General features: G+C 43.2%; 2 protein-coding genes across 4 annotated transcripts in view; one reads left to right on the forward strand and one right to left on the reverse strand.

Annotated features, from left to right (window-relative positions):
* Window positions 1–881, reverse strand: part of atl1 (atlastin GTPase 1) — a 42,894-nt gene extending 42,013 nt beyond the window's left edge. For all 3 annotated transcript variants that reach the window (XR_011670780.1, XR_011670781.1, XM_071366814.1), the window contains exon 1: window positions 714–881. Coding sequence is in view for 1 of the 3 variants with exons in the window: in XM_071366814.1 (XP_071222915.1) it covers window positions 714–747 (34 nt within the window). In the remaining 2 variants the exon portion in view is untranslated. The remainder of the gene's footprint in view (window positions 1–713) is intronic.
* A 6,373-nt stretch (window positions 882–7,254) lies between these two features.
* Window positions 7,255–26,094, forward strand: part of map4k5 (mitogen-activated protein kinase kinase kinase kinase 5) — a 110,867-nt gene continuing 92,027 nt past the window's right edge. The window contains exons 1-3 of the mRNA XM_071366817.1: window positions 7,255–7,414; window positions 8,334–8,603; window positions 15,655–15,712. Coding sequence (XP_071222918.1) covers window positions 8,496–8,603; window positions 15,655–15,712 — 166 coding nt within the window. The 5' untranslated portion in view covers window positions 7,255–7,414; window positions 8,334–8,495. The remainder of the gene's footprint in view (window positions 7,415–8,333; window positions 8,604–15,654; window positions 15,713–26,094) is intronic.

Genomic DNA, 26,094 nt, shown 5'->3' on the forward strand with positions numbered 1-26,094 from the left:
GTTTCCAACCCAGTCTTCTTAGCTATCGTAATATGCTACATTATGTGGAACGCCTGACAGCATTTAGTCTGTCTAATGACGATGGTTATAACAAGCTAATTTTTACTATGTGATAACAGACCCAAATGATATGGCACAATTTGTGTTTATCAAACAGATATGAGAAAAACACCAATAGAAAAACACAGAAGTACATGTCGATCGCTGTGAGTGAAATGTAACGGTAAGGACGATGTAATCTGTTTTCTTCAGGTACACCCATACCCCCTATAGCCTGTAGCATCGCCTTGACAGGTATTTAATTACCCAGTACTGGTTAATTCTAGAGTTGTGTTTGTACTGCTGTCTTTCGTTATTCTATGCCAGAATAATTCCAAAGGGTGCGTGGATCGGGATGCTTAGACAGACGCTGCACTGGCCTGTAGAGTGAATATAGTAGACGCTTGGCTTGGGTTTATATTAGTTTATCAGTGGAGCTTGGTTGGGTCTGGTCCAGGCCAGCGTTTCTGCTGTGGTTGAGAATTTAATAGATATATATAATAACGATTTGTTCTGACAACAACATGCAAATATGACAACGACTGCTACATCATGATTCGTGCACAAACACCCCTTCAGCTGCATTGCTGAGACTCTCCGTAGCCTAGTGAACCCCTTATTATGCGGTATACAGATGACCAATTCAGTTGTCTTCATAATTATGAACCACTCACCCCAGCTGTCTCTGTCTTTACGGTTTCTCGCCATGGTGTTCCTTTCTGTTGACTGTACGTGCAATCCTAAACGGCTGTCATGTAGACACCGGAGCAATAGAAGGACCTATTAAATCCGACACGGAGGAGAATGCTCATAAAAGGGAGGATGCTGAAGCTGACGGGAGTTGGGTGTGCAGTATTTGTATCCGCCGCTAGTAGGTGCTGTTTCAATGGTTGTCGTTTTTTGGGGAGGGGGCGTTATAAAGATACTGCTAACTCTATTATTTTTTATTTTAAAAAACAAATATATTTATATATATATATATAATATGTATATATGTATACAGAAGATAGCCCTATTTGGTAAAAGACCAAGTCCATATTATGGCAAGAACAGATAAAAAAAATAAAAAAATAAAAAATTATTTCACCTTTATTTAACCAGGTAGGCTAGTTGAGAACAAGTTCTCATTTACAACTGCGACCTGGCCAAGATAAAGCAAAGCAGTGCGACACAAACAACAACACAGAGTTACACATGGAATAAACAAGCGTACGGTCAATAACACAATATAAAAAAAGAAAGTCTATATACAGTGTGTGCAAATGGCGTGAGGAGGTAGGCAATAAATAGGCCATAGTAGCGAAGTTATTCACAATTTAGCATATTAACACTGGAGTGATAAATGAGCAGATGATGATGTGCAAGTAGAGATACTGGTGTGCAAAAGAGCAGAAAAGTAAATAAAAACAATATGGGGATGAGGTAGGTAGATTGGGTGGGCTATTTACATATGGACTATGTACAGCTGCAGCGATCGGTTAGCTGCTCAGATAGCTGATGTTTAAAGTTAGTGAGGGAAATATAAGTCTCCAGCTTCAGCGATTTTTTTCAATTCGTTCCAGTCACTGGCAGCAGAGAACTGTAAGGAAAGGCGGCCAAAGGAGGTGTTGGCTTTGGGGATGACCAGTGAGATATACCTGCTGGAGCACGTGCTACGGGTGGGTGTTGTTATCGTGACCAGTGAGCTGAGATAAGGCGGAGCTTTACCTAGCATAGACTTATAGATGACCTGGAGCCAGTGGGTCTAGCGATGAATATGTAGCGAGGGCCAGCCGACTAGAGCATACAGGTCGCAGTTGTGGGTGGTATAAGGGGCTTTGGTAACAAAACGGATGGCACTGTGATAGACTGCATCTAGTTTGCTGAGTAGAGTATTGGAAGCTATTTTGTAGATGACATTGTCGAAGTCGAGGATCGGTAGGATAGTCAGTTTTACTAGGGTAAGTTTGGCGGCGTGAGTGAAGGAGGCTTTGTTGCGAAATAGAAAGCCGATTCTAGATTTGATTTTGGATTGGAGATGTTTAAAATGAGTCTGGAAGGAGAGTTTACAGTCTAGCCAGACACCTAGGTATTTGTAGTTGTCCACATATTCTAGGTCAGAACCGTCCAGGGTAGTGATGCTAGTCGGGCAGGCGGGTGCGGGCAGCGAACGGTTGAAAAGCATGCATTTGGTTTTACTAGCGTTTAAGAGCAGTTGGAGGCCACGGAAGGAGTGTTGTATGGCGTTGAAGCTCGTTTGGAGGTTAGTTAACACAGTGTATACAGAATGGTGTCGTCTGCGTAGAGGTGGATCAGGGAATCACCCGCAGCAAGAGCAACATCATTGATATATACAGAGAAAAGAGTCGGCCCGAGAATTGAACACTGTGGTACCCCCATAGAGACTGCCAGAGGTCTGGACAACAGGCCCTCCGATTTGACACACTAAACTCTGTCTGCGAAGTAGTTGAACCAGGCGAGGCAGTCATTTGAGAAACCAAGGCTATTGAGTCTGCCGATAAGAATACAGTGATTGACAGAGTTGAAAGCCTTGGCCAGATCGATGAAGACGGCTGCACAGTACTGTCTTTTATCGATGGCGGTTATGATATCGTTTAGTACCTTGAGCGTGAATGAGGTGCACCCGTGACCAGCTCGGAAACCGGATTGCACAGCGGAGAAGGTACGGTGCGATTCGAAATGGTCAGTGATCTGTTTATTAACTTGGCTTTCGAAGACTTTAGAGAGGCAGGGCAGGATGGATATAGGTCTATAACAGTTTGGGTCTAGAGTGTCACCCCATTCCAATCTTTAGGGATCTCGGACGATATGAAAGAGAGGTTGAACAGACTGGTAATAGGGGTTGCAACAACGGCAGAGGATAATAAGCAAAGAGAAACAACAGTCCATCATTATTTTTAAGACATGAAGATCAGTCAATACGGAACATTTCAAGAACTTTGAAAGTTTCTTCAAGTGCAGTTGCAAAACCCATCAAGCACTATGATGAAACTGTCTCTCATGAGGACCGCCACAGGAAAGGAAGACCCAGAGTTATCTCTGCTGCAGAGGATCAGTTCATCGGAGTTATCAGCCTCAGAAATTGCAGTCCAAATAAATGCTTCAAGTTCAAGTAACAGACACATCTCAACATCAACTGTTTAGAGGAGACTGTGTGAAACAGGCCTTCATGGTCAAATTGCTGCAAAGAAACCACTACTAAAGGACACCAATAAAAAGAAGAGACTTGCTTGGGCCAAGAAACATGAGCAATGGACATTAGACCGGTGGAAATTTGTCCTTTGGTCTGGAGTCCAAATTGGAGATTTTTGGTTCCAACCGCCGTGTCTTTGTGAGACTCGGTGTGGGTGAACGGATGATCTCTGTGTATTTCCCACCGTAAAGCATGGAGGAGGAGGTGTTATGGTGTGTGTGGGGGGGGGGGGGGGGGGCTTTGCTGGTGACACTGTCTGGGATTTATTTAGAATTCAAGGCACACTTAACCAGCATGGCTATCACAGCATTAGGCAGTGACACGCCATCCCATCTGGTTTGGGCTTAGTGGGACTATAATTTGTTTTTCAACAGGACAATGACCCAACACACCTCCAGGCTGTGTAAGGGCTATTTGACCAAGAAGGAGAGTGATGGAGTGCTGCATCAGATGACCTGTCCTCCACAATAACCCGACCTCAACCCAATTGAGATGGTTTGGGATGAGTTGGACTGAATTAGTAGGTGTTCTAAAACTTTTGACCGGTAGTGTATGTATATATATATTTTTTCAATTATTGCAGAAAAAAACAGTAAACATTCATACAAGAAGTATACAAACAGACAATGATAACATATGCAACAAATTACAAATTATACAAAGGCCTTAGAGGATGCACACATGTGGATTGGTCCCGTGTCCCGTGTGGCTCAGTTGGTAGAGCATGGCGCTTGCAACGCCAGGGTTGTGGGTTCATTCCCCACGGGGGGACCAGGATGAATATGTATGAACTTTCCAATTTGTAAGTCGCTCTGGATAAGAGCGTCTGCTAAATGACTTAAATGTAATGTAAATGATTGTTTTAACAGCTTTTTTATTAGAAGAATGTTGAATGGTCTTAATGTACTGCTAGAATTCCTTCTAGAAAACACAGAAGAGTGGTTTAATATGAGTGAATTTACATATATGAATATTACTTTTTTATCATTAGCATAATTAGATTTATGAGGTAATATTGTTTTTCTGTATCCTTTTTATAGTTAAGGAAACCGAGCAGCACATTTTCCCATAAAAACGAAACTCATCAAGAATATTAACAATTATAAAACTATGAATATCGTTCCATCATTTCTTTACATCTAGACAATGTCAAAATAAATGCAAAACTGTTTCTGGATGGTCAACACAAAAAGTACAGTTCATGTTAATGTCTTTTTTGAGTTTCTTCAGGTAATGATTTACAGGGTCGTACTTATGGATCATTCTGAAAGAGACCTCTTTCACCTGGTTAACAAGCAGATATTTGTGTGGTAATAACCAAACTTTTTTTCCCAACAGATATTAGTGACCAATGTATTCCAGTAAGTTGTGACATAGCGGTCGGGCTACACGTCTAAACAGACTAGACTATGGCGAAACTCTCTAGGTGTAGGAATCTGATCAATGTTGTAGTTACTATAGTTACAAAGTAACATAAAATTGAAGCCACCAAAACGAGAGAAGATATAATGAGGGATGAAATTCTATATTGATGTTGGATTCTTTAAGAAATCTTTAGCCCAATTTATCTTAAAAGTATTATTTAAAGTAGGAAAATCAACAACAACAAAAAAGTAGACCACCATATTAATATGTGTTCATAACGACAGATTTCCTAATGTAAAGTGTATAATTTTTCCAGATAAAGTTGAAAAGCATCTGGTCAACCACTTTACCTATTTTGTTGTCAATATTTAGGGACTGGGCTGCAATAGAGATCCCTTTTAATATCTCTGTCAGCAATAGAGATCCCTTTTAATATCTCTGTCAGCTATTGAGATCCCTTTCAGTATCTGTGTCAGCAATAGAGACCCATTTTAATATCTCTGTCAGCAATAGAGATCCCTTTTAATATCTCTGTCAGCAATAGAGATCCCTTTTAATATCTCTGTCAGCAATAGAGATCCCTTTTAATATCTCTATCAGCTATAAAGATCCCTTTCAGTATCTCTGTCAGCAATAGAGATCCCTTTTAATATCTCTGTCAGCAATAGAGATCCCTTTTAATATCTCTGTCAGCAATAGAGATCCCTTTTAATATCTCTGTCAGCAATAGAGACCCTTTTTAATATCTCTGTCAGCAATAGAGACCCCTTTTAATATCTCTGTCAGCTATAAAGATCCCTTTTATATCGCTGGATTTAACAAAACTTGTAAGAAGTTGGGTTGCAAGCAGGAAGAGATAAGGCAAAATTGGGCAACCTTGCCTAATTCCTCTTATCAAATCTAGGAGAAGTGCCATGCTTTAATTTAATGGAACTGTTCCCATTCATATAATGGATCACCGGGGGCAAACTACCTGCCCTCCATGACACCTATAACACCCGATGTCACAGGAAGGCAAAAAAGATCATTAAGGACAACAACCACCCGAGCCACTGCCTGTTCACACTGCTACCATCCAGAAGGCGAGGTCAGTACAGGTGCATCAAAGCGGGGACCGAGAGACTGAAAAACAACTTCTATCTCAAGGCCATCAGACTGCTAAACAGCAATCACTGACTCAGAGAGGCTGCTGCCTGCATTGAGACCCGATCACTGGCCACTTTAATAAATGGATCACTAGTCACTTTAAACAATGCCACTTTAAATAATGCCACTTTAATAATGTTTATATATCTTACATTACTCATATCAAATGTATATACTGTATTTTATACCATCTATTGCACCTTGCCTATGCCGCTCAGCCATCGCTCATCCATATATTTATATGTACATATTCTCATTCACCCCTTTAGATTTGTGTGTATTAGATAGTTGTTGGGGAATTTGTTAGATTACTTGTTAGATATTACTGCACTGAAGGAACTAGAAGCACAAGCATTTCGCTACACTCACAATAACATCTGCTAACCATGTGTATGTGACCCAAAACATTTGATTTGATAAAACATTGTTTTACTAGAACTACAAAAGAATTCCCCAAAACCAAATTTCTCAAGGGAGAGATGTTCCACTGTATCGAAGGCTTTATAAAAGTCTAAGAAGACAATAAAACTGTCTTTGAAGATTAGATATATGTCTATTCCTCATGAAGCCAGATTGGGTCTCTTCTATAATTGAGTCCAATTACTGCCTTCATTCTTTTTTGCAAATATAGAGGCTAATATTTTGTAGTCGTTATTGAGCAGATAGATTGGACGCCAATTATCGAGGAGAAGCAAGTCTTTCTTGGGCTTAAGTATTAATGTAATCAGACCTTGAGTCGAACTTGGAGGGAGAGCATTATTTGCAATGCTTTCAGAAAAGACCTCTAACAGAAATGGGGATAAATGTTGAGAAAACGTTGTGTAAAACTCAGCAGATACACCAACAGTCCCAGGAGACTGTTCAATTGAATAAATTATGTGTTCAACTATAATAGGGTCATTAAACTGTTCCCCCCCCCCCCCCCCCCTCAGCCTCCCCAATTGATTTCACATCCCCCAGAGAGTCAAAAAAAAGATTTGAGGACATCTCACAATACTTAGAACTATAAATGACAATTCATACAGTAATAACTGGGAGCTTTTTAAATATGAGGTTGGAAAATATTTATGAAAATATGGGAGTATTCTTGCCAAGACGAGGAGAGCTGAAGAAGAAAGTGTAATTACCACTCTAAAAAATAATACAATTCAACAATTAAATATGAATGGTCTCATCACATATGATCCCAAATTAATCTCAAATTTGAGTTGTAATTTATACAGGAATTTATATAGTTTTATACTGCTAAATCGTCTTCTCTGTTACAGTTGCCTGCTTGCATCGCTAGGTGGCAGTAGTCGCACATCATTTATCAGAGTGACAGTCATTACCTCTTGACAACAACAATGCTTTCAATAGATTTTTGATCGATTCAATTATGCTAGTTGTTGTTATCTTGCAATCTAGTTAACCTTTACAGTTAAATGCATGCGTGGCATAAAGTACATTTTCCCTAGTTAGTAGCAGCTCGAACTGTCAACAAGAGGAAATGACGTAACAACACGTGAGGTTGGACTTCCAGCCGAGATACGTTTTGCCGTTGCTGAGTGAGCAGCCAGCAAGAAGTTTACACTTTCTCTGAGGAATAAATAATACCTTATTTTTTGGGGGGGGGATGAAAAGGAATTAAACATATGACTTTTCGTATGTCAAACGTATATGGAGTAATTGGTAAGTGGAGCATACGTTGGATTAGCTAACGGTTAGTTAGCTAATGTTAGTTGGGGGGGATGCTAAATAGATAGCTAGTAACGTTAGCTCCAAGCAAGGCTGCCAATTCCTGGTCATGGAGTGGAAGGCCGAAACACTTGTTAGTTTCTACATGGTAGTTAATTGCACTCGTCTGTTGTCCGATGTCTGAATTAGTAACTTTATTAATTAGACAGGGAGGATGACAACCAGAAGTTTAGCTAACGTTACGTTTTGAAAAACAGTTTAATATCGCTCCGGTAGCTATAGTAACTAGCTAATTTGATTAACTCTAACGTTGTGGACGGTTAGCAATTTTGTTGAACTATAACGTTATATAAATTCAATGATCAATCTATTGTTTATCTGCTGACTTTTTCGTAACTAACGTTAGCCGCTTGGAAGTTAGTTACTGTTAGTTAGCTTGCTATCCTCAACCTAACCGGCTGGCCAGCGAATAAATTGATTCTTGACTGTCTGTGTTGTGAAATTATATCTGTGGTTTGTAGCTACCTTAAACTTTCAAGTTTCATTAGTAGTATGTACAGGATACACATAGTAGAACTTACTATACACCGTCCAACGAAATGCTTAACGTTACTTGCATGTACCTTCTCAACAATGCAACGACAAAAATAAATGATAAAATCTAAGAATACGAACATAAAGTAAATGTCAGAGTATAATGAACATTATAGCATTAGTATAATAATGGAAGGCACAATTTATAGTCCAATATTTACGTGTTTTGGGGAAGGGGGGATTGGTGGGCAAGTGTTTAAATTGTGCAGTATTTAGCAATACTACGTGTGTGTGTGTGTGTGTGTGCAGTTCAAGGCACCAAGCTATTAGCTAGAGGTTTCCTCATTAACTGTTCTTTTCTTCTCTGTCTCATTGGCAGGAAATGGACCAGAGGCCAGATTTGGAAGCAGCACTTCTGCAACTTTAGAGAAGTTATCACAACTTGAAGTACTCCTCTCGAATGATAGTGACGTGTATTTGCACAAGCTAAATGTAAAGTAACTAGGTGTTGACAAGCTATCCAGCCAATTAGCTAGCTGCTATGGATATCTTTCCAAGACCTAGTGGAGAAATTCAAAGAAAAAACCCACAGCAGGATTTCGAGCTTATTCAACGAGTTGGGAGCGGCACATATGGAGATGTGTACAAGGTATTTTTTAAGCTACCATCAAACTGAATAAACAGTCTGTATTAGATTTGGTTGTTCTTAATTTAGATCTTTGTCTAACCAAAACAAGCACACACATCTGTTGAGAGGCACGATATCCCTGTGCTTGAGTACTTCTATCCCCTATCTAATTCCTATTGAAATCTGGCCAGAGTTACTGACATGAAGTTGTCAAGGTAGGATTTCACTCCCCCAGGCCCGTATTTCATTTCTCTCTCTCGCAATGTGTTAAAGCTTTTATATCCAAGATGTTAGTAAAGTTCTGCGATGGCGGTGTGTATGTTGTATAGCCTACTAGCACCTTGATGCAAAGCACTGAACTTTTACAGTTGTCAGTTTGCCAGTAGTTACAGGGGCATTTTAGTTTTTGAATGGAAACTAAAATGAATGCTCATCTACATGGCATGTGAAGTATTTTGTTATCTGTTTTAAACGATTTTTTTGCAGCCTGAAGTTAATAGAAAACGTATACCTAGGTACGTTATCAAGCTCTTAGTTATCCATTTTTTTTTATTCACTTTTGCCTGTTTTGACAGGAGCTGTCTTGTGAAGTTTTGTCGAGGATTTATTTTAGAGTGGTGAGTCACCTACCACAAAGGCTTTCATTTACTCCTGATGAGTTTAGCATCTGCCCACCATGTTATCACTCCAGTGTTTTGGGTTCCTAATACAGTAGCTGAAGGACACAGCAGTCTACCGCAGGGATCTTCAACTCGATTCACCCGCGGGCCGTTTTTTTTTTCTCTTCACTTTTTTTCTTGAGCGGATAGTTGGAGGGGTGGAACATAATTACAAATAATTTGTAGACTGCAAATTGACCGCAAGAAGCCCAAACAGATATAATGTTAGACTAAAACAGTCATTTCAAACTTCAATTTTCAAATTTCACGTCGTGTATCTCTACTATGCGTGGGAATACATTAACAGATTTCTTAAATAAATAAAAAAAATGACCTGGAGTTGATTTCCTGTTTTTGTTGTCTTTTTTTTAATGTAGCAACAAGGAAAATTCCACACGTGATGTAGCAACGACAGTGAATAGAAGTTTCTACGTCTAACCTATTTATTCTATCAGGTAGTAGCTACACGGGATGGATTGAACCAATATCTTTACTCATGAAGGTCTTTCATATGTTTTAATGACGTCGTCAGAACATTGCTAAGCAGGTCCACGTACTTGGCTGTACAGTCAGAACCAGAATCATTCTACGATAGCGACGATCTACACAGTACACTGATTTTATAACTGGGAAGAAGGAATCATTTGGGCAACCCAATGCCTTTCTTGATGTTATTCACTGCCAGAAAAACCTGAACTTTTGTCAGGTCGTTTTTCATAGTGGCCCTGTGTTGTATTTAGTCCTCCCAGTATGAACCACCAGACTATTTATTGTAGGATGCATCTGTAACCCTGTAGTAACCAATGGTTATTTCCCAAATGGCACCCTAGTCCCTACATAGAGCACTACTTTTGACCAGTGCGCTATGGGCCCTGGTCTAAAGTAGTGCACTATATAGGGACTAGGGTGCCACTTGGGAAATACCCTATGTAATAAAGCGTTGTACTGCAACCCCCCCACCTCTGTTATTGTTTGATGGAGCATGTGGTTAAAGTAGAAGCTAGATGGATTGGAAGGGAAAGCTAGGAGTGATCCAGCTCCCATTTTCCTGGCAAAGCTTTGAGGAGAGAGAGAGAGAGTCTATTTACTTAACAAAGGGACAATTTATTGGATCGGATTTGAGCCTTCCAATCTAGACATTTTCCTGTCTCTTCCCAAGTTCAAAATCACAATTGTGCAGACAGTTGCATGTAAACAATTATTATTATTATTATTATTTTTTTAAGTGTTCTTGTTTACCTATTTGTAATGGCTACCGATTTGCTCCAGTGTGTGAAAGTTGAAACAGCTAGTCTGTCAAGCCCTCGCCTCACAAAGTAATCTGTGGAAGGCCAGTCCCACCCCAGACACCCCCACAGCCGAGGCAGGCCACTGGTGGAATGCAGTGCCTGGTATTTTCCCAGAGAGAGCCATGAACACGCAAGCCAAGTTCCAAATGGCACCCTATTTAGTGCACTATTTCTGACCAGAGCACATAGGGCTAAATAGGGAATAGGGTGCCATTTGATATGCAGACCAGGACTACGGCAGGCAGAGTGAAATACGATCAGGTCCTTGTCTAAACATATGACCCGAGTGGGAGTGTTCTTTGCCGTACTGACAGCGGGAAATACTTCAAATTTGAAAAGTCCCCCCCCCCCCCCCCTAAACAATGATGTTGGTCTGCTGTAGGGCACAGATGTGTTGGAGATATTTGTCAAATTGAGAGGACCAGGAAGTAAACCCATGAGGGTTGAGTTTGATTGGTTGTTTTGTTACTCGGCTCGTCTCTTTTTTTGATGAAAAGTGTGTTTCATCCAGGGATGGACATTTTATGCTAGCCCGAAGCTAGTACCTATCAGACTAGGCTTGTAGAAAATGTTCCCAACTAGCCTGCCAGAAAGTAAAATTGGGAATTTTTAAGTAATCTCATGGCACAGGTTTTTATAACTGATGTAGTGAAAATTGTGGTCTACTAGCCAGGCTTGCCAGTGCCCAAAATCCTTCAATTCTATCCCTGGACTTTCATCTATCTCTGTCTGTTTATTGTCCCAAGTCTATAAATGGGGAGGTGAATCAGTATTGAAGATTAAACCGACAATATTTTGCTTATTCATATTTTATCCTGGACTGATTTTGTTGTAATGTGCAAACTTTAATTTGAGAAATGTAACACCGGTTTGAACAGGAAGGTAGTTCCTGGACCTCTTGGAGCGATGAATCCTCCCTTTGTGGAAATTCAATGAAAGTAGACTGAGCATCTCTATCAGAGTGCAATACCAGAGAGGGAGACGTGTGGTGGGGGTGGCGGGACTTGGCTGTGTGTGTGTGGCGGGACTTGGCTGTGTGTGTGTGTGTGTGGCGGGACTTGGCTGTGTGTGTGTGGCGGGACTTGGCTGTGTGTGTGTGTGGTGGAACTTGGCTGTGTGTGTGTGTGTAGGTGTTGCGGGACTTGGCTGTGTGTGCGTGTGTGTGTGTGTGTGTGTGTGCGCGCCGGAACTTGGCTGTGTGTGTGTGTAGGTGTTGCGGGACTTGGCTGTGTGTGTGTGTGTGTGTGTGCCGGAACTTGGCTGTGTGTGTGTGTAGGTGTTGCGGGACTTGGCTGTGTGTGTGTGTGCCGGAACTTGGCTGTGTGTGTGTGTAGGTATTGCGGGGCTGTTGGGGGGGGGGGGGGGGGGGACTTGGCTGTGGGGGTGGAGGGACTTGGCTTTGGGGGTAGAGGGACTTGGCTAAGACAAAATAATGGACTTTTGCTTTTCATCCTGAAATCAATTAGCCTTTTTTATTTCAATTTTATTTTTACCTTTAACTAAACAAGTCAGTTAAGAGCAAATTCTTATTTACAATGACGGTATTATGGGTTAACTGCCACAGTACGACAGATTTTTACCTTGTCAGCTCGGGGATTCGATCTAGCAACCTTTCGGTTACTGGCCCAACGCTCTCACCACTAGGCTACCTGCTGTCTTAAGTTCAACATAAGTACAAAACCTTTTGCACATACAGTATCACAGCTTTGCCTAGTCTCTGTATGTCTTGTGTGATGTTGTTTGTATACCTTAAAGGGATACTTTGAGATTTATAATTTTTTTAAGCACCTTTTTCGTGGTATCCAATTGGTACAGTCTTTCATCGCTGCAACTCCCGTATGGACTCGGAGAGGCGAAGGTCGAGAGCCGTGCGTCTTCCGAAACACGACCCAACCAAGCCGCACTGCTTCTTGACACAACGCTCACTTAACCCGGAAGCCAGCCGCACCAATGTGTCGGAGGAAACACCGTACACCTGGCGACTGTGTCAGCGTGCACTGCGCCCGCCACAGGAGTCGCTAATGCGCAATGGCACAAGGACATCCCTGCCGGTCAAACCCTCCCCTAACTTGGACGACGCTGGGCCAATTGTGCGTCGACCTGTTGGTCTCCCGGCCGGCTGTGACGGAGCCTGGACTCGAACCCAGAATGTCTAGTGGCTAGTACTGCGATGCAGTGCCTTAGACCACTGCGCCACTCGGAAGGCACTGGCAATGAGACCCTTTATCGACTTCCCCCGAGTCTGATTGAAGTCGTGGATACCATTTTTATGTCTCTGTCCATTATGAAGGAAGTTAAGAGGTAGTTTCGCGACTGGAAGCCAATGGGTATCTGCTAGCATGAACAGTCGAAACAGTTCGCATTATATTATGCCGAAATTTAGTGACGTTTTGGTGTTCAGCAGTTTTTTTGGGGGGGCCCTTTGCTCGCACATTGTTTTCTTGAGTCAAGTCGATGTTCGGTAGCCGACGTCTACTCCCCTTTGTCGGTGATTTGTCAACAGTAGGGGTGGGAACTATGGATAGTGTTTTTCAATGAAGTGTTTTCTGTCATTCAACGAGACGGGAGAGTGTAGCAGATAGGTCCTTCTGTCTGCAGTGCACTCCTAGTTTTCACATTTCACTTGACAAGTACTGCACCAAACAACATTGCTAGCTGTGAAATTGTGTTACTGGCTAATAATGGCTATGATGTTGCTACGGTGTCTCAAGAGGGACAAACAACAGTAATATAGCTTGAACGTTGTCGCGGCCGGCTGCGACAGAGCCTGTACTCGAACCCAGAATCTCTAGTGGCACAGCCAGCTCTGCGATGCAGTACCTTAGACCACTGCGCCACTCGGGAGGCATGAAACCTTATTTACATAAGTATTCAGACCCTTTATGAGACTCAACTGAGCTCCGGTGCATCCTGTTTCCATTGATCATCCTTGAGATGTTTCTACAACATGATTGGAGTTCACCTGTGGTAAATTCAATTGATTGGACATGATTTGGAAAGGCACACACCTGTCTATATAAGGTCCTCCAGTTGACAGTGCATGTCAGAGTAAAAACCAAGCCATGAGGTCTAAGGAATTGTCCGTAGAGCTCCGAGACAGGATTGTGTCGAGGCACAGATCTGGGGAAGGGTACCAAAACATTTCTGTGCCATTTGAAGGTCCCCAAGAAAAGTGGCCTTCATCATTCTTAAATGGAAGAAGTTTGGAACCACCAAGAATCTCCCTAGAGCTGGCCACCCAGCCAAACTGAGCAATCGGGGGAGAACGGCCTTGGTCAGGGACGTGACCAAGAACCCGATGGTCACTCTGACAGAGCTCCAGAGTTCCTTTGTGGAGGTGGTTGTCCTTCTGGAAGGTTCTCCCATCTCTGCAGCACTCCACCAATCAGGCCTTTATGGTTGAGTAGCCAGACGGAAGCCACTTCTCTGTAAAAGGCACATGACAGCCCGCTTGGAGTTTGCCAAAAGGCACCTCAAGACTCTGACCATGAGAACTACTGCATCTACTGCATCTTGCTGCATGCACTATATCATCTACTGCATCTTGCTGCATGTACTATATCATCTACTCTATCTTGCTGCATCTACTATATCATCTGCTGCATCTACTATATCATCTGCTGCATCTACTATATCATCTACTGCATCTTGCCATCTTTATGTAATACATCTATCACTAGCCACTTTGAACTATGCCACTTTATGTTTATATACCCTACATTACTCATCTCATATGTATATACTGTACTCTATACCATCTACTGCATCTTGCCTATGCCGTTCTGTACCATCACTTATTCATATATCTTTATGTACATATTCTTTATCCCTTTACACTTGTGTGTATAAGGTAGTAGTTGTGGAATTGTTAGGTTAGATTACTCGTTGGTTATTACTGCATGGTCGGAACTAGAAGCACAAGCATTTCGCTACACTCGCATTAACATCTGCTAACCATGTGTATGTGACAAATAAAATTTGATTTGATGAGAAACAAGATTCTCTGGTCTGATGAAACCAAGATTGAACTCTTTGACCTGAATGCAAGCGTCACATCTGGAGGAAACCTGGCACCATCCCTACGGTGAATCTTGGCGGCGGCATCATGCTGTGGGGATGTTTTTCAGCGACAGGGAGACTAGTCAGGATCGAGGGAAAGAGGTACAGAGATCCTTGATGAAAAGCTTCTCCAGAGCACTCGGGACCTCCGACTGGGTCGAAGGTTAACCTTCCAACAGGACAACGGCCCTAAGCACACAACCAGGACAACGCAGGAGTGGCTTCGGGACAAGTCTGAACCCGATCAAACATCTCTGGAGAGACCTGAAAATAGCTGTGCAGCGACGATCCCCATCCAACCTGACAGGGCTTGAAAGACTCTGCATAGAAGAAAGTGGAGACCCTCCCCAAATACAGGTGTGCCAAGCTTGTAGCGTCATACCCAAGAAGATTCGAGGCTAATCGCTGCCAATGGTGCGTCAACAAAGTACTGAGTAAATGGGCTGAATACTTGTGTACATGTGATAATTTGCCAAAATGTCTGAAAACCTGTTTATGCTTCAGCATTATGAGGTATTGTGTGGAATGAGGAAAAATCAAATTTAATCCATTTTAGAATAAGGCTGTAACGTAACAAAATGTGGAAAAAGTCAAGGGCTCTGAATGCTTTCCCGAAAGCTCTGTACGAGGACTCCTTTAGGAGACATATCCTAGAAGCTCTGTACGAGGACTCCTTTAGGAGACATATCCTAGAAGCTCTGTACGAGGACTCCTTTAGGAGACATATCCTAGCTTAGCGTCTTGAGCTAGATTTGAGGCTGATGGCGACCTACTTCCTCCGGCCCAGATGGAAACACTGAATCATGACCTAAACATTTCAGGACTGTCTGGTGGTGTCTCTCTGGTTTGGTCAGTACCCGTATGAAGAACCACAGCCCCATTTGAACTGAACTAACTCGTGACTAATGGATAGGGATATACAGTAACATAATTTTACAGTTTGAATTTTAATTCTGCCCCCCAATATATAGGCCTATCTGATAACAGGGGTTTCATGATATTGTGCGACTATTATTCCCCAACACTGACTGGCTCCCCGGTCCACACTCTTGTTCTCTCTTTCAGGCTCGAAATATCCAAACGGGAGAGCTTGCTGCTGTCAAGATTATTAAACTGGAGCCAGGTGAGTTGGATATAACTACAATTCCTCTCTACTTACTGTGTGCATGAAAATGACCCCATAATTAACTCTGAAGGATTTAAAGAAACTCAAAATATTAAACATGAGTTAAGAACATTTATTTGTGGTTAACAGGTTATATATATATATATATATATATATATATATATATATATATATATATATATATATATATATTTTTTTTTTTTTTGCCTTTATTTAACCAGGCAAGTCAGTTAAGAACAAATTCTTAATTACAATGACGGCCTACCCCAGCCAAACCGGGACGACGCTGGGCCCTATGGTACTCCCAATCACGGCCGGTTGTGATACAGCCTGGAATCGAACCAGGGTCTGTAGTGACGTCTCGAGCGCTGACATGCAGTGCCTTAGAACTCTGTGCCACTCGGGAGCCTAGCGTCTTAGCTTAGCCTAGCGTCCTAGCGCCAATATAACTATATCCTGTATGATAGTGAATAGTTTAGTTTACCTTCTTAGGTACAACTTAACTGACTTGCCTAGTTAAATAAATAAATAAATAAATGCGTTAAGAAGGAAAGAAATACCACAAATTAACCTTTTTTTATTTTAATTTTAAAATAAATTATACCCCTTTTTCTCCCCAATTTCGTGGTATCCAATTGTTAGTAATTAACCTTAACCTAATTAACCCTTGTCTCATCGCTACAACTCCCGTACGGGCTCGGAGACGAAGGTCGAAAGCCATGCGTCCTCCGAAGCACAACCCAACCAAGCCGCACTGCTTCTTAACACAGCGCGCCTCCAACCCGGAAGCCAGCCGCACCAATGTGTCGGAGGAAACACCGTGCACCTGGCTTCCTTGATTAGCGCGCACTGCGCCCGGCCCGCCACAGGAGTCACTGGTGTGCGATGAGACAAGGATATCCCTACCGGCCAAACCCTCCCTAACCCGAACGACGCTAGGCCAATTGTGCGTCGCCCCACGGACCTCCCGGTCGCGGCCGGCTGCGACGGAGCCTGGGCGCGAACCCAGAGTCTCTGGTGGCGCAGCTAGCGCTGCAGTGCCCTAGACCACTGCGCCACCCGGGAGGCCCCCACAAATTAACTTTTTAAGGAGGCACACTTGATAATTGAAAGACATTCCAGGTACCTTATGAAGCTGGTTGAGAGAATGCCAAGAGTGTGCAAAGCTGTCATCAAGGCAAAGGGGTGGCTATTTCAAGAATCTCAAATATAAAATATATTTTTTATATGTTTAACACCTTTTTTGGTTACTACATGATTCCATATGTGTTATTTCATATTTTTGATATCTTCACTATTATTCTACAATGTAGAAAATAGTAAAAATAAAGAAAAACCCTGGAATGAGTAGATGTTGTACAACTTTTGATCGGGTGTGTGTACATACATACATACATACATACATACATACATACATACATACATACATACATACATACATACATACATACATACAGTTGAAGTTTACATACACCTTAGCCAAATGCATTTAAACTGTTTTTCACAATTCCTGACATTTAATCCTAGTAAAAATTCCCTGTCTTAGGTCAGTTAGGATCACCACTTTATTTAAAAAATGTGAAATGTCAGAATAATAGTAGAGAGAATGATTTATTTCAGCTTTTATTTCTTTCATCACATTCCCAGTGGGTCAGAAGTTTACATACACTCAATTAGTATTTGGTAGCATTGCCTTTAAATTGTTTAACTTGGGTCAAATGTTTCGGGTAGCCTTCCACAAGCTTCCCACAAGAAGTTGGGTGAATTTTGGCCCATTCCTCCTGACAGAGCTGGTGTAACTGAGTCAGGTTTGTAGGCCTCCTTGCTCGCACACGCTTTTTCAGTTCTGCCCACAAATTTTCTATAGGATTGAGGTCAGGGCTTTGTGATGGCCACTCCAATACCTTGACTTGTTGTCCTTAAGCCATTTTGCCACAACTTTGGAAGTATGCTTGGGGTCATTGTCCATTTGGAAGACCCATTTGAGATCAAGCTTTAACTTCCTGACTGATGTCTTGAGATGTTGCTTCAATTATCCACATAATTTTCCTCTTTCCTCATGATGCCATCTATTTTGTGAAGTGCACCAGTCCCTCCTGCAACAAAGCACCCCCACAACATGATGCTGCCACCCCCTGTGCTTCACGGTTGGGATGGTGTTCTTCGACTTGCAAGCCTCCCCCTTTTTCCTCCAAACATAATGATGGTCGTTATGGCCAAACAGTTCTATTTTTGTTTATTCAGACCAGAGGACATTTCTCCAAAAAGTACGATCTTTGTACGGTATGTGCAGTTGCAAACCGTAGTCTGGCTTTGTTATGGCGGTTTTGGAGCAGTGGCTTCTTCCTTGCTGAGCGGCCTTTCAGGTTATATCGATTTAAAGGACACATTTTTCTGTGGATATAGATACTTTTGTACCTGTTTCCTCCAGCATCTTCACAATGTTCTTTGCTGTTGTTCTGGGATGGATTTGCACTTTTCGCACCAAAGTGCGTTCATCTCTAGGAGACAGAACGCGTCTCCTTCCTGAGTGGTATGACGGCTGTGTGGTCCCGTGGTGTTTATACTTGTGTACTATTGTTTGTACAGATGAACGTGGTACCTTCAGGTGTTTGAGAATTGCTCCCAAGGATGAACCAGACTTGTGGAGGTCTACAAGTTTTTTTCTGATGTCTTGGCTGATTTCTTTTGATTTTCCCATGATGTCAAAAAAAGAGGCACTGTGTTTGAAGGTAGGCCTTGAAATACATCCACAGGTACACCTCCAATTGACTCAAATGATGTCAATTAGCCTATCGGAAGCTTCCAAAGCCATGACATCATTTTCTGGAATTTTCTAACCTGTTTAAAAGGCACAGTCAACTTAGTGTATGTAAACTTCTGACCCACTGGAATTGTGATACAGTGAAATAATCTGTCTGTAAACAATTGTTGGAAAAATTACTTGTCTTGCACAAAGTAGATGTCCTAACCGACTTGCCAAAACTATAATTTGTTATCAAGAAATTTGTGGAGTGGTTGAAAAACAAGTTTTAATGACTCCAACCTAAGTGTATGTAAACTTCCGACTTCAACTGTACATAAACATCTAAATATATTCATATCTTAAAAAAAAAAAAAAACTTTTTCTTAATTACCCTCAAACCCTTCCCCCAGTTGGAGTAAACTAGTGAACAGCAGCACGGAGGCCTGTATTTTCAGCTCATACATACTATATACATTTCATGGACACAGTCTATTTTACAATAGTTCTATTTTGTTCATTTTTCTCCTGTCCTTCTTCTACCCTCAACCTCTCCCATCTATTTCTGATGTCCACCCGGTTTGATTTCTATTTGCCATATCTTTCAAACTGTGCTCTTTAAAACATTTTTTATATATATATATATAGTTTTTAACCTATATACAAAACTTTACCGATACTGATATATCTGCCGATATTACTGTTTTACAGTGGGGAAATTAGTGTCGTTTCTCAAATTGCCATCCAAAAGCACAGTTATCCAAGAAATAATGTTTCAAGTGTTTTGTTACACGGTGACCATAGTGACACGTCATGAGATTGTCAGTAACCAAGGGAATCGTATTCTTATGTTCAGATAAGATTGAGATTCAATTTTTGCCCTATCCTTTTTTTATTGAATATCGCTTATCGGTGAAACTTCATCTGAAGCCGACTAGAGGCTTTTCAATCTCCAGCATATCAATGTATTTTTTAAATGCGCTTTGAGATTCTTTGAAAAGCCGCTATACAAGTTTTAAATTATGTGTTATTTGTGTTCCTCCAATTTCACCTCTTCTTCTACGCTGACTAGAGGTGTGAGGAAAAACAACATGTCTCATACTCTTAAAAAGTCCTGTGGTTCGTGCGGAGGCAGAGCTGGTGTCTGCGTCCTGCATCTAAGACTGCACCCTATTCCCTATATAGTGCACTACATTTGACCAGAGCCCCCATAGGTACTAGGGTGCCGTTTAAGACGCATCAACTGGTTTCTTAATCTCTTAGGGAAGTGCTCATTCTGACAGGAAGTGACCTGTCTTTGAGGCTTCCAGCAACATGAGAACATTGTGGGTCGCTCTACTTGTTGGTCGCTCTCTGTGACTGCTTCTCAAATGGCTCCTTATTCCCTATAGATGTGGTACTGTTTTTTTGTTTACCAGTGCCTTATGGGTAGTTGTCCCTATGTTAGAGAGTAGGGTGCCATATGGGAGAAAGACCTTGTTGTGCTCTTCGGCGCCTCCCAATAACTCACTGAAATGGGCCTCTTGCTCAAATGTGTATGGTTCCCTGGCCTCTTATTGGCTCCAAATCTGTAATGGCAGGGTCAACAGGTCATCTGCACTGTTAAAACAAGGCATGTACAGTTCTGGGCAATAAGAACGGCTGTTGTATTGACATTAGGCTCTTACCTCTCTATACGTAGGCCTATGGACTCACCTCTATAAATGTAAGCCATCTCAGAAGTGCTTTATGTGAATGGTACCTACTACAGTAGTCTATTTCTAGCAGTTCGTATGTATGAGGTTACTGGTTTCTGTAGAATTCCTCAGTTCCTGCCAGTAAAAACACTGAACTGTGAAGCCCCTCTTGTCTTGAGGATGGAGTAGTGTAGTACACATTTAGTCTGTTTGTGTATGCGTCTGTCTAGTGTCAATAGAGACGAGAGCAGTACAGTACTGCTAAGAGGATTTAAAGCTAGCGTTAAATTGAGCTTCGCCAGGTGATTCTCGTTAATGAGAGCTATTTATAAAGCTTGTTTGTTTCTCTAGCTCGCTAACGCTGATGGGCCATTCACACCACACGCAGCTTTACCCTGCTCTCACAGCTCTGAGAAAGGTGCTCTTACGTTTTAAATGGTTTTAACAAGGGCTCTGAATAGTGTGCCATTTGTGAGGCAGCCCGTTGCAACAGACATCCGGTTGTCTGTGTTTCTGTCACGGAGCCCACAGGAGGATGTCTTCACTTCAGTAGACAGGGCTGCTAACTCAGACTCTTTTGAGTCATGCACACTAGTCCTTTTATATTCAAAATGTATTCCCCACTGGAACGTCAGGGCTGTGTCCATAAAGCATAGGAGGGGTTATGAATACCATTATATGGACAGGAGGGGAGTTGATCCTAAATCAGCACTTCTTCTCTGAGACACTTTAATAGTGGCCCAGCTCTTCATCTTCCCCATCTTCAAACCCACCCTGTCTGTGGACCTGTCCTCGTATAGCCTTAGTGCTTGTCTGTTTGTGCTATCACGCCAACTCCCTTGTCACTTGGTTGACAATGAGCAGCAAACAGATCTGGGACCAGGCTAGACCTGTCCTCTCCCCTGACCGAATCGAAAAAATGAAGGCAAAGCATCACTTCTGCAGCAGTAAATAGTGATTGCCTGTCACGGTAGAGTGACACTGTGTACAAGCCTGATCAATTCTATGCAAAGGAGATGTCAGGCTGACTGGTTTTCTGATCCACGCCCCTACTTTAAAAATAAAAGGATCTGTGACCAAAAGATTCGTATCTTTATTCCCAGTCATGTGAAGTCTATAGCTAATTTTTTGGTATATATTATTTTAGCAGTTTATTTGTTTATTTTCTCCCCTTTTTCTCCCCAATTTCGTGATATCCAATTGCGATCCAATTACGGTGTTGTCTCATCGCTGCAACTCTCCAACGGGCTCGGGAGAGGCGTCGATCGAGTCACGCATCCTCTAAAACATGACCCGCCAAACCGCGCTTCTTAACACCCGCCCGCTAAACACGGAACTAGTCAACTGATGACCATAGTCAGTTCCGCTAAACCCGGAACTAGTCAACTGATGACCATAGTCAGTTCCGCTAAACCCGGAACTAGTCAACTGATGACCATAGTCAGTTCCGCTAAACCCGGAACTAGTCAACTGATGACCATAGTCAGTTCCGCTAAACACGGAACTAGTCAACTGATGACCATAGTCAGTTCCGCTAAACCCGGAACTAGTCAACTGATGACCATAGTCAGTTCCGCTAAACCCGGAACTAGTCAACTGATGACCATAGTCAGCCTGCAGAAGCCCGGCACACCACAAGGTGTCACTAGGGCGCGATGAGCCAAGTAATGCCCCTCCAGGCCAAACCCTCCCCTAACCTGAACGATGCTGGACCAATTGTGCGCCGCCCAATGGGACTCCCCGGTCACGGCCATTTGTGACACAGCCTAGGATCGAACCCGGGTCTGTAGTGACGACTCAAGCAGTGCCTTAGACCGCTGCACCTCTCGTGGGGCCCTAATTTATTTATTTCAATTGACGGATTTCCTTATGAACTATAACTCAGTCCAATTTTTAGAAATTGTTGCATGTTGCGTTATATATTTTATTGTTCGGTGTATTCATCAGCCCGTATAATAGTGTCTGTCTTGACTGGAGTAGCTTAGAGAACCTAGACAGCTATAGCTAGCTAGGCTAATTGAGGTCTCGTGTTCTTTTTTTTCTCCCCCAACCCCATTCCGATAAAACAGCCTACTGGTTGGTTGCTCGTTGTAGCGTGCTCCTTCTCATTTCAGTCATTTTACTCCATCTTATATTGTGTTACTGAACTCTCACTCCACTTGCTACACATTGAAACTCTTTGCTGCTTTGTTTGGCCGAGATAAACTACAAGCTACACATGTGAAGGCGACCAATCTTTTTATTTATTTTCCTCGGGTGCACATCATAACTACATTTGACAAGTTTGTTTTATTCAATTAATAATTTGAAATGTCACGGTACGCTATATCCATTGTATGTAACAATGTCACATGGATAATTTAATTTAGAAAAAGCCTTTTCAGTGTTTTAAAATAGGCATTTTTCACACTAGTATTCGAACACTGACGTCCGTTCGGATATTACAATAACCGTGCACATCCCCCTAGTCCAAAGGCAGCAAACCTTTTACTTGAGAAATGTATTCTCTCTTGAACAATGTCTGCTGCAGCTTGTAGCTATGCTGCTCTTTACTGAGCATATTTTTACACACCCCACACACACACACACACACACACACACACACACACACACACACACACACGGGAGATCTCATGGTCCCTGACATGAGAGTATGTATCAAGCGTCTCCTAGCTGGACTGCTGATCTGGATCAGACCTTAATAACGATATATGACAGGGTTCTCCCCAAAGAATGGGAGATACGTTTCGCCACCTTTAAAAATATATATATATGTGTATAAATATTGTAGCTCCTAGATGTAACGCCTTACTCAGCAGTACCACCATGTTAAAAACAATCCTGGTACAAGATGATGTGTCCGCAGCTCTGTAGTATAGAAACCACAGCTGATGGTCGTCTCCTAGCAGAGTGAGGAAGCAACTAGCACCTGGTTGATATCCAACTAGCGCCATGGTTGATATCAAACTAGCACCTGGTTGATATCCAACTAGCGCCACATGGTTGGTATCCAACTAGCGCCACCTGGTTGATATCCAACTAGCGCCACATGGTTGGTATCCAACTAGCGCCACCTGGTTGATATCCAACTAGCGCCACATGGTTGATATCCAACTAGCGCCACATGGTTGGTATCCAACTAGCGCCACCTGGTTGATATCCAACTAGCGCCACCTGGTTGGTATCCAACTGGCGCCATGGTTGATATCAAACTAGCACCTGGTTGATATCCAACTAGCGCCACATGGTTGGTATCCAACTAGCGCCACCTGGTTGATATCCAACTAGCGCCACCTGGTTGATATCCAACTAGCGCCACCTGGTTGATATCCAACTAGCGCCACATGGTTGATATCCAACTAGCGCCACCTGGTTGATATCAAACTAGCACCTGGTTGATATCCAACTAGCGCCACATGGTTGATATCCAACTAGCGCCACATGGTTGATATCCAACTAGCGCCACCTGGTTGATATCCAACTAGCGCCACCTGGTTGATATCCAACTAGCGCCACCTGGTTGATATCCAACTAGCGCCACCTGGTTGATATCCAACTAGCGCCACCTGGTTGATATCCAACTAGCGCCACCTGGTTGATATCAAACTAGCACCTGGTTGATATCCAACTAGCGCCACCTGGTTGATATCCAACTAGCGCCACCTGGTTGATATCAAACTAGCGCCACATGGTTGATATCCAACTAGCGCCACATGGTCGATATCCAACTAGCACCTGGTTGATATCCAACTAGCGCCACCTGGTTGATATCAAACTAGCACCACATGGTTGATATCAAACTAGCGCCACATGGTCGATATCCAACTAGCGCCACCTGGTTGATATCCAACTAGCGCCACCTGGTTGATATCAAACTAGCGCCACATGGTTGATATCCAACTAGCGCCACATGGTCGATATCCAACTAGCACCTGGTTGATATCCAACTAGCGCCACCTGGTTGATATCAAACTAGCGCCACCTGGTTGATATCCAACTAGCGCCACCTGGTTGATATCCAACTAGCGCCACCTGGTTGATATCCAACTAGCGCCACCTGGTTGATATCCAACTAGCGCCACATGGTTGATATCCAACTAGCGCCACATGGTTGATATCCAACTAGCGCCACCTGGTTGATATCCAACTAGCGCCACATGGTCGATATCCAACTAGCACCTGGACGATATCCAACTAGCGCCACCTGGTTGATATCAAACTAGCGCCACATGGTTGATATCCAACTAGCGCCACCTGGTCGATATCCAACTAGCGCCACCTGGTTGATATCAAACTAGCGCCACATGGTTGATATCCAACTAGCGCCACATGGTTGATATCCAACTAGCGCCACCTGGTTGATATCCAACTAGCGCCACATGGTTGATATCCAACTAGCGCCACCTGGTTGATATCCAACTAGCGCCACCTGGTTGATATCCAACTAGTGCCACATGGTTGATATCCAACTAGCGCCACCTGGTTGATATCCAACTAGCGCCACCTGGTTGATATCCAACTAGCGCCACATGGTTGATATCCAACTAGCGCCACATGGTTGGTATCCAACTAGCGCCACATGGTTGGTATCCAACTAGCGCCACATGGTTGATATCCAACTAGCGCCACATGGTTGGTATCCAACTAGCGCCACATGGTTGGTATCAAACTAGCGCCACATGGTTGATATCCAACTAGCGCCACATGGTCGATATCCAACTAGCGCCACCTGGTTGATATCCAACTAGCGCCACATGGTCGGTATCAAACTAGCGCCACATGGTCGGTATCAAACTAGCGCCACATGGTCGGTATCAAACTAGCGCCACATGGTCGATATCCAACTAGCGCCACATGGTCGATATCCAACTAGCGCCACATGGTCGGTATCAGACTAGCGCCACATGGTCGGTATCCGACTAGCCCCACCTGGTCGGTATCCGACTAGCGCCACCTGGTCGGTATCCGACTAGCGCCACCTGGTCGGTATCCGACTAGCGCCACCTGGTCGGTATCCGACTAGCGCCACCTGGTCGGTATCCGACTAGCGCCACCTGGTCGGTATCCGACTAGCCCCACCTGGTCGGTATCCGACTAGCCCCACCTGGTCGGTATCCGACTAGCGCCACCTGGTCGGTATCCGACTAGCGCCACCTGGTCGGTATCCGACTAGCGCCACCTGGTCGGTATCCGACTAGCGCCACCTGGTCGGTATCCGACTAGCGCCACCTGGTCGGTGTGTTCCAGGGACCGGTCTCTTAGTCTCCTTCCTAGGTCTTTCTCTGGCTGTGTCACATGCCACCCTATTCCCTGTATAGTGCACTACTTTTGGCCAGAGCCCCCGTAGGGAATAGGGTGCACTACTTTTGGCCAGAGCCCCCGTAGGGAATAGGGTGCACTACTTTTGGCCAGAGCCCCCGTAGGGAATAGGGTGCACTACTTTTGGCCAGAGCCCCCGTAGGGAATAGGGTGCACTACTTTTGGCCAGAGCCCCCGTAGGGAATAGGGTGCACTACTTTTGGCCAGAGCCCCCGTAGGGAATAGGGTGCACTACTTTTGGCCAGAGTGCCCGTAGGGAATAGGGTGCACTACTTTTGGCCAGAGCCCATAGGGAATAGGGTGCACTACTTTTGGCCAGAGCCCCCATAGGGAATAGGTTGCACTACTTTTGGCCAGAGCCCCCATAGGGAATAGGTTGCACTACTTTTGGCCAGGGCCCCCATAGGGAATAGGGTGCACTACTTTTGGCCAGGGCCCCCATAGGGAATAGGGTGTCAGTTGAGATGCAACCTCTGTCTCACTGCTGCTGAATTGAGAGCAGATGGTGTCGCTGCAGTGCGTAGTGTTAGACTCCTACTTCCTTTTACCCGAAAGGGGGGAAGAAATAAATATCTAATTATATATTATAATATATAAATAAAGGGATGCATAAAGTCCACACAACTCTACCGATACCCAGT

Source organism: Salvelinus alpinus, chromosome 25 (assembly GCF_045679555.1).
Source record: "Salvelinus alpinus chromosome 25, SLU_Salpinus.1, whole genome shotgun sequence".
In the NCBI taxonomy this organism is placed as follows: domain Eukaryota; kingdom Metazoa; phylum Chordata; class Actinopteri; order Salmoniformes; family Salmonidae; genus Salvelinus; species Salvelinus alpinus.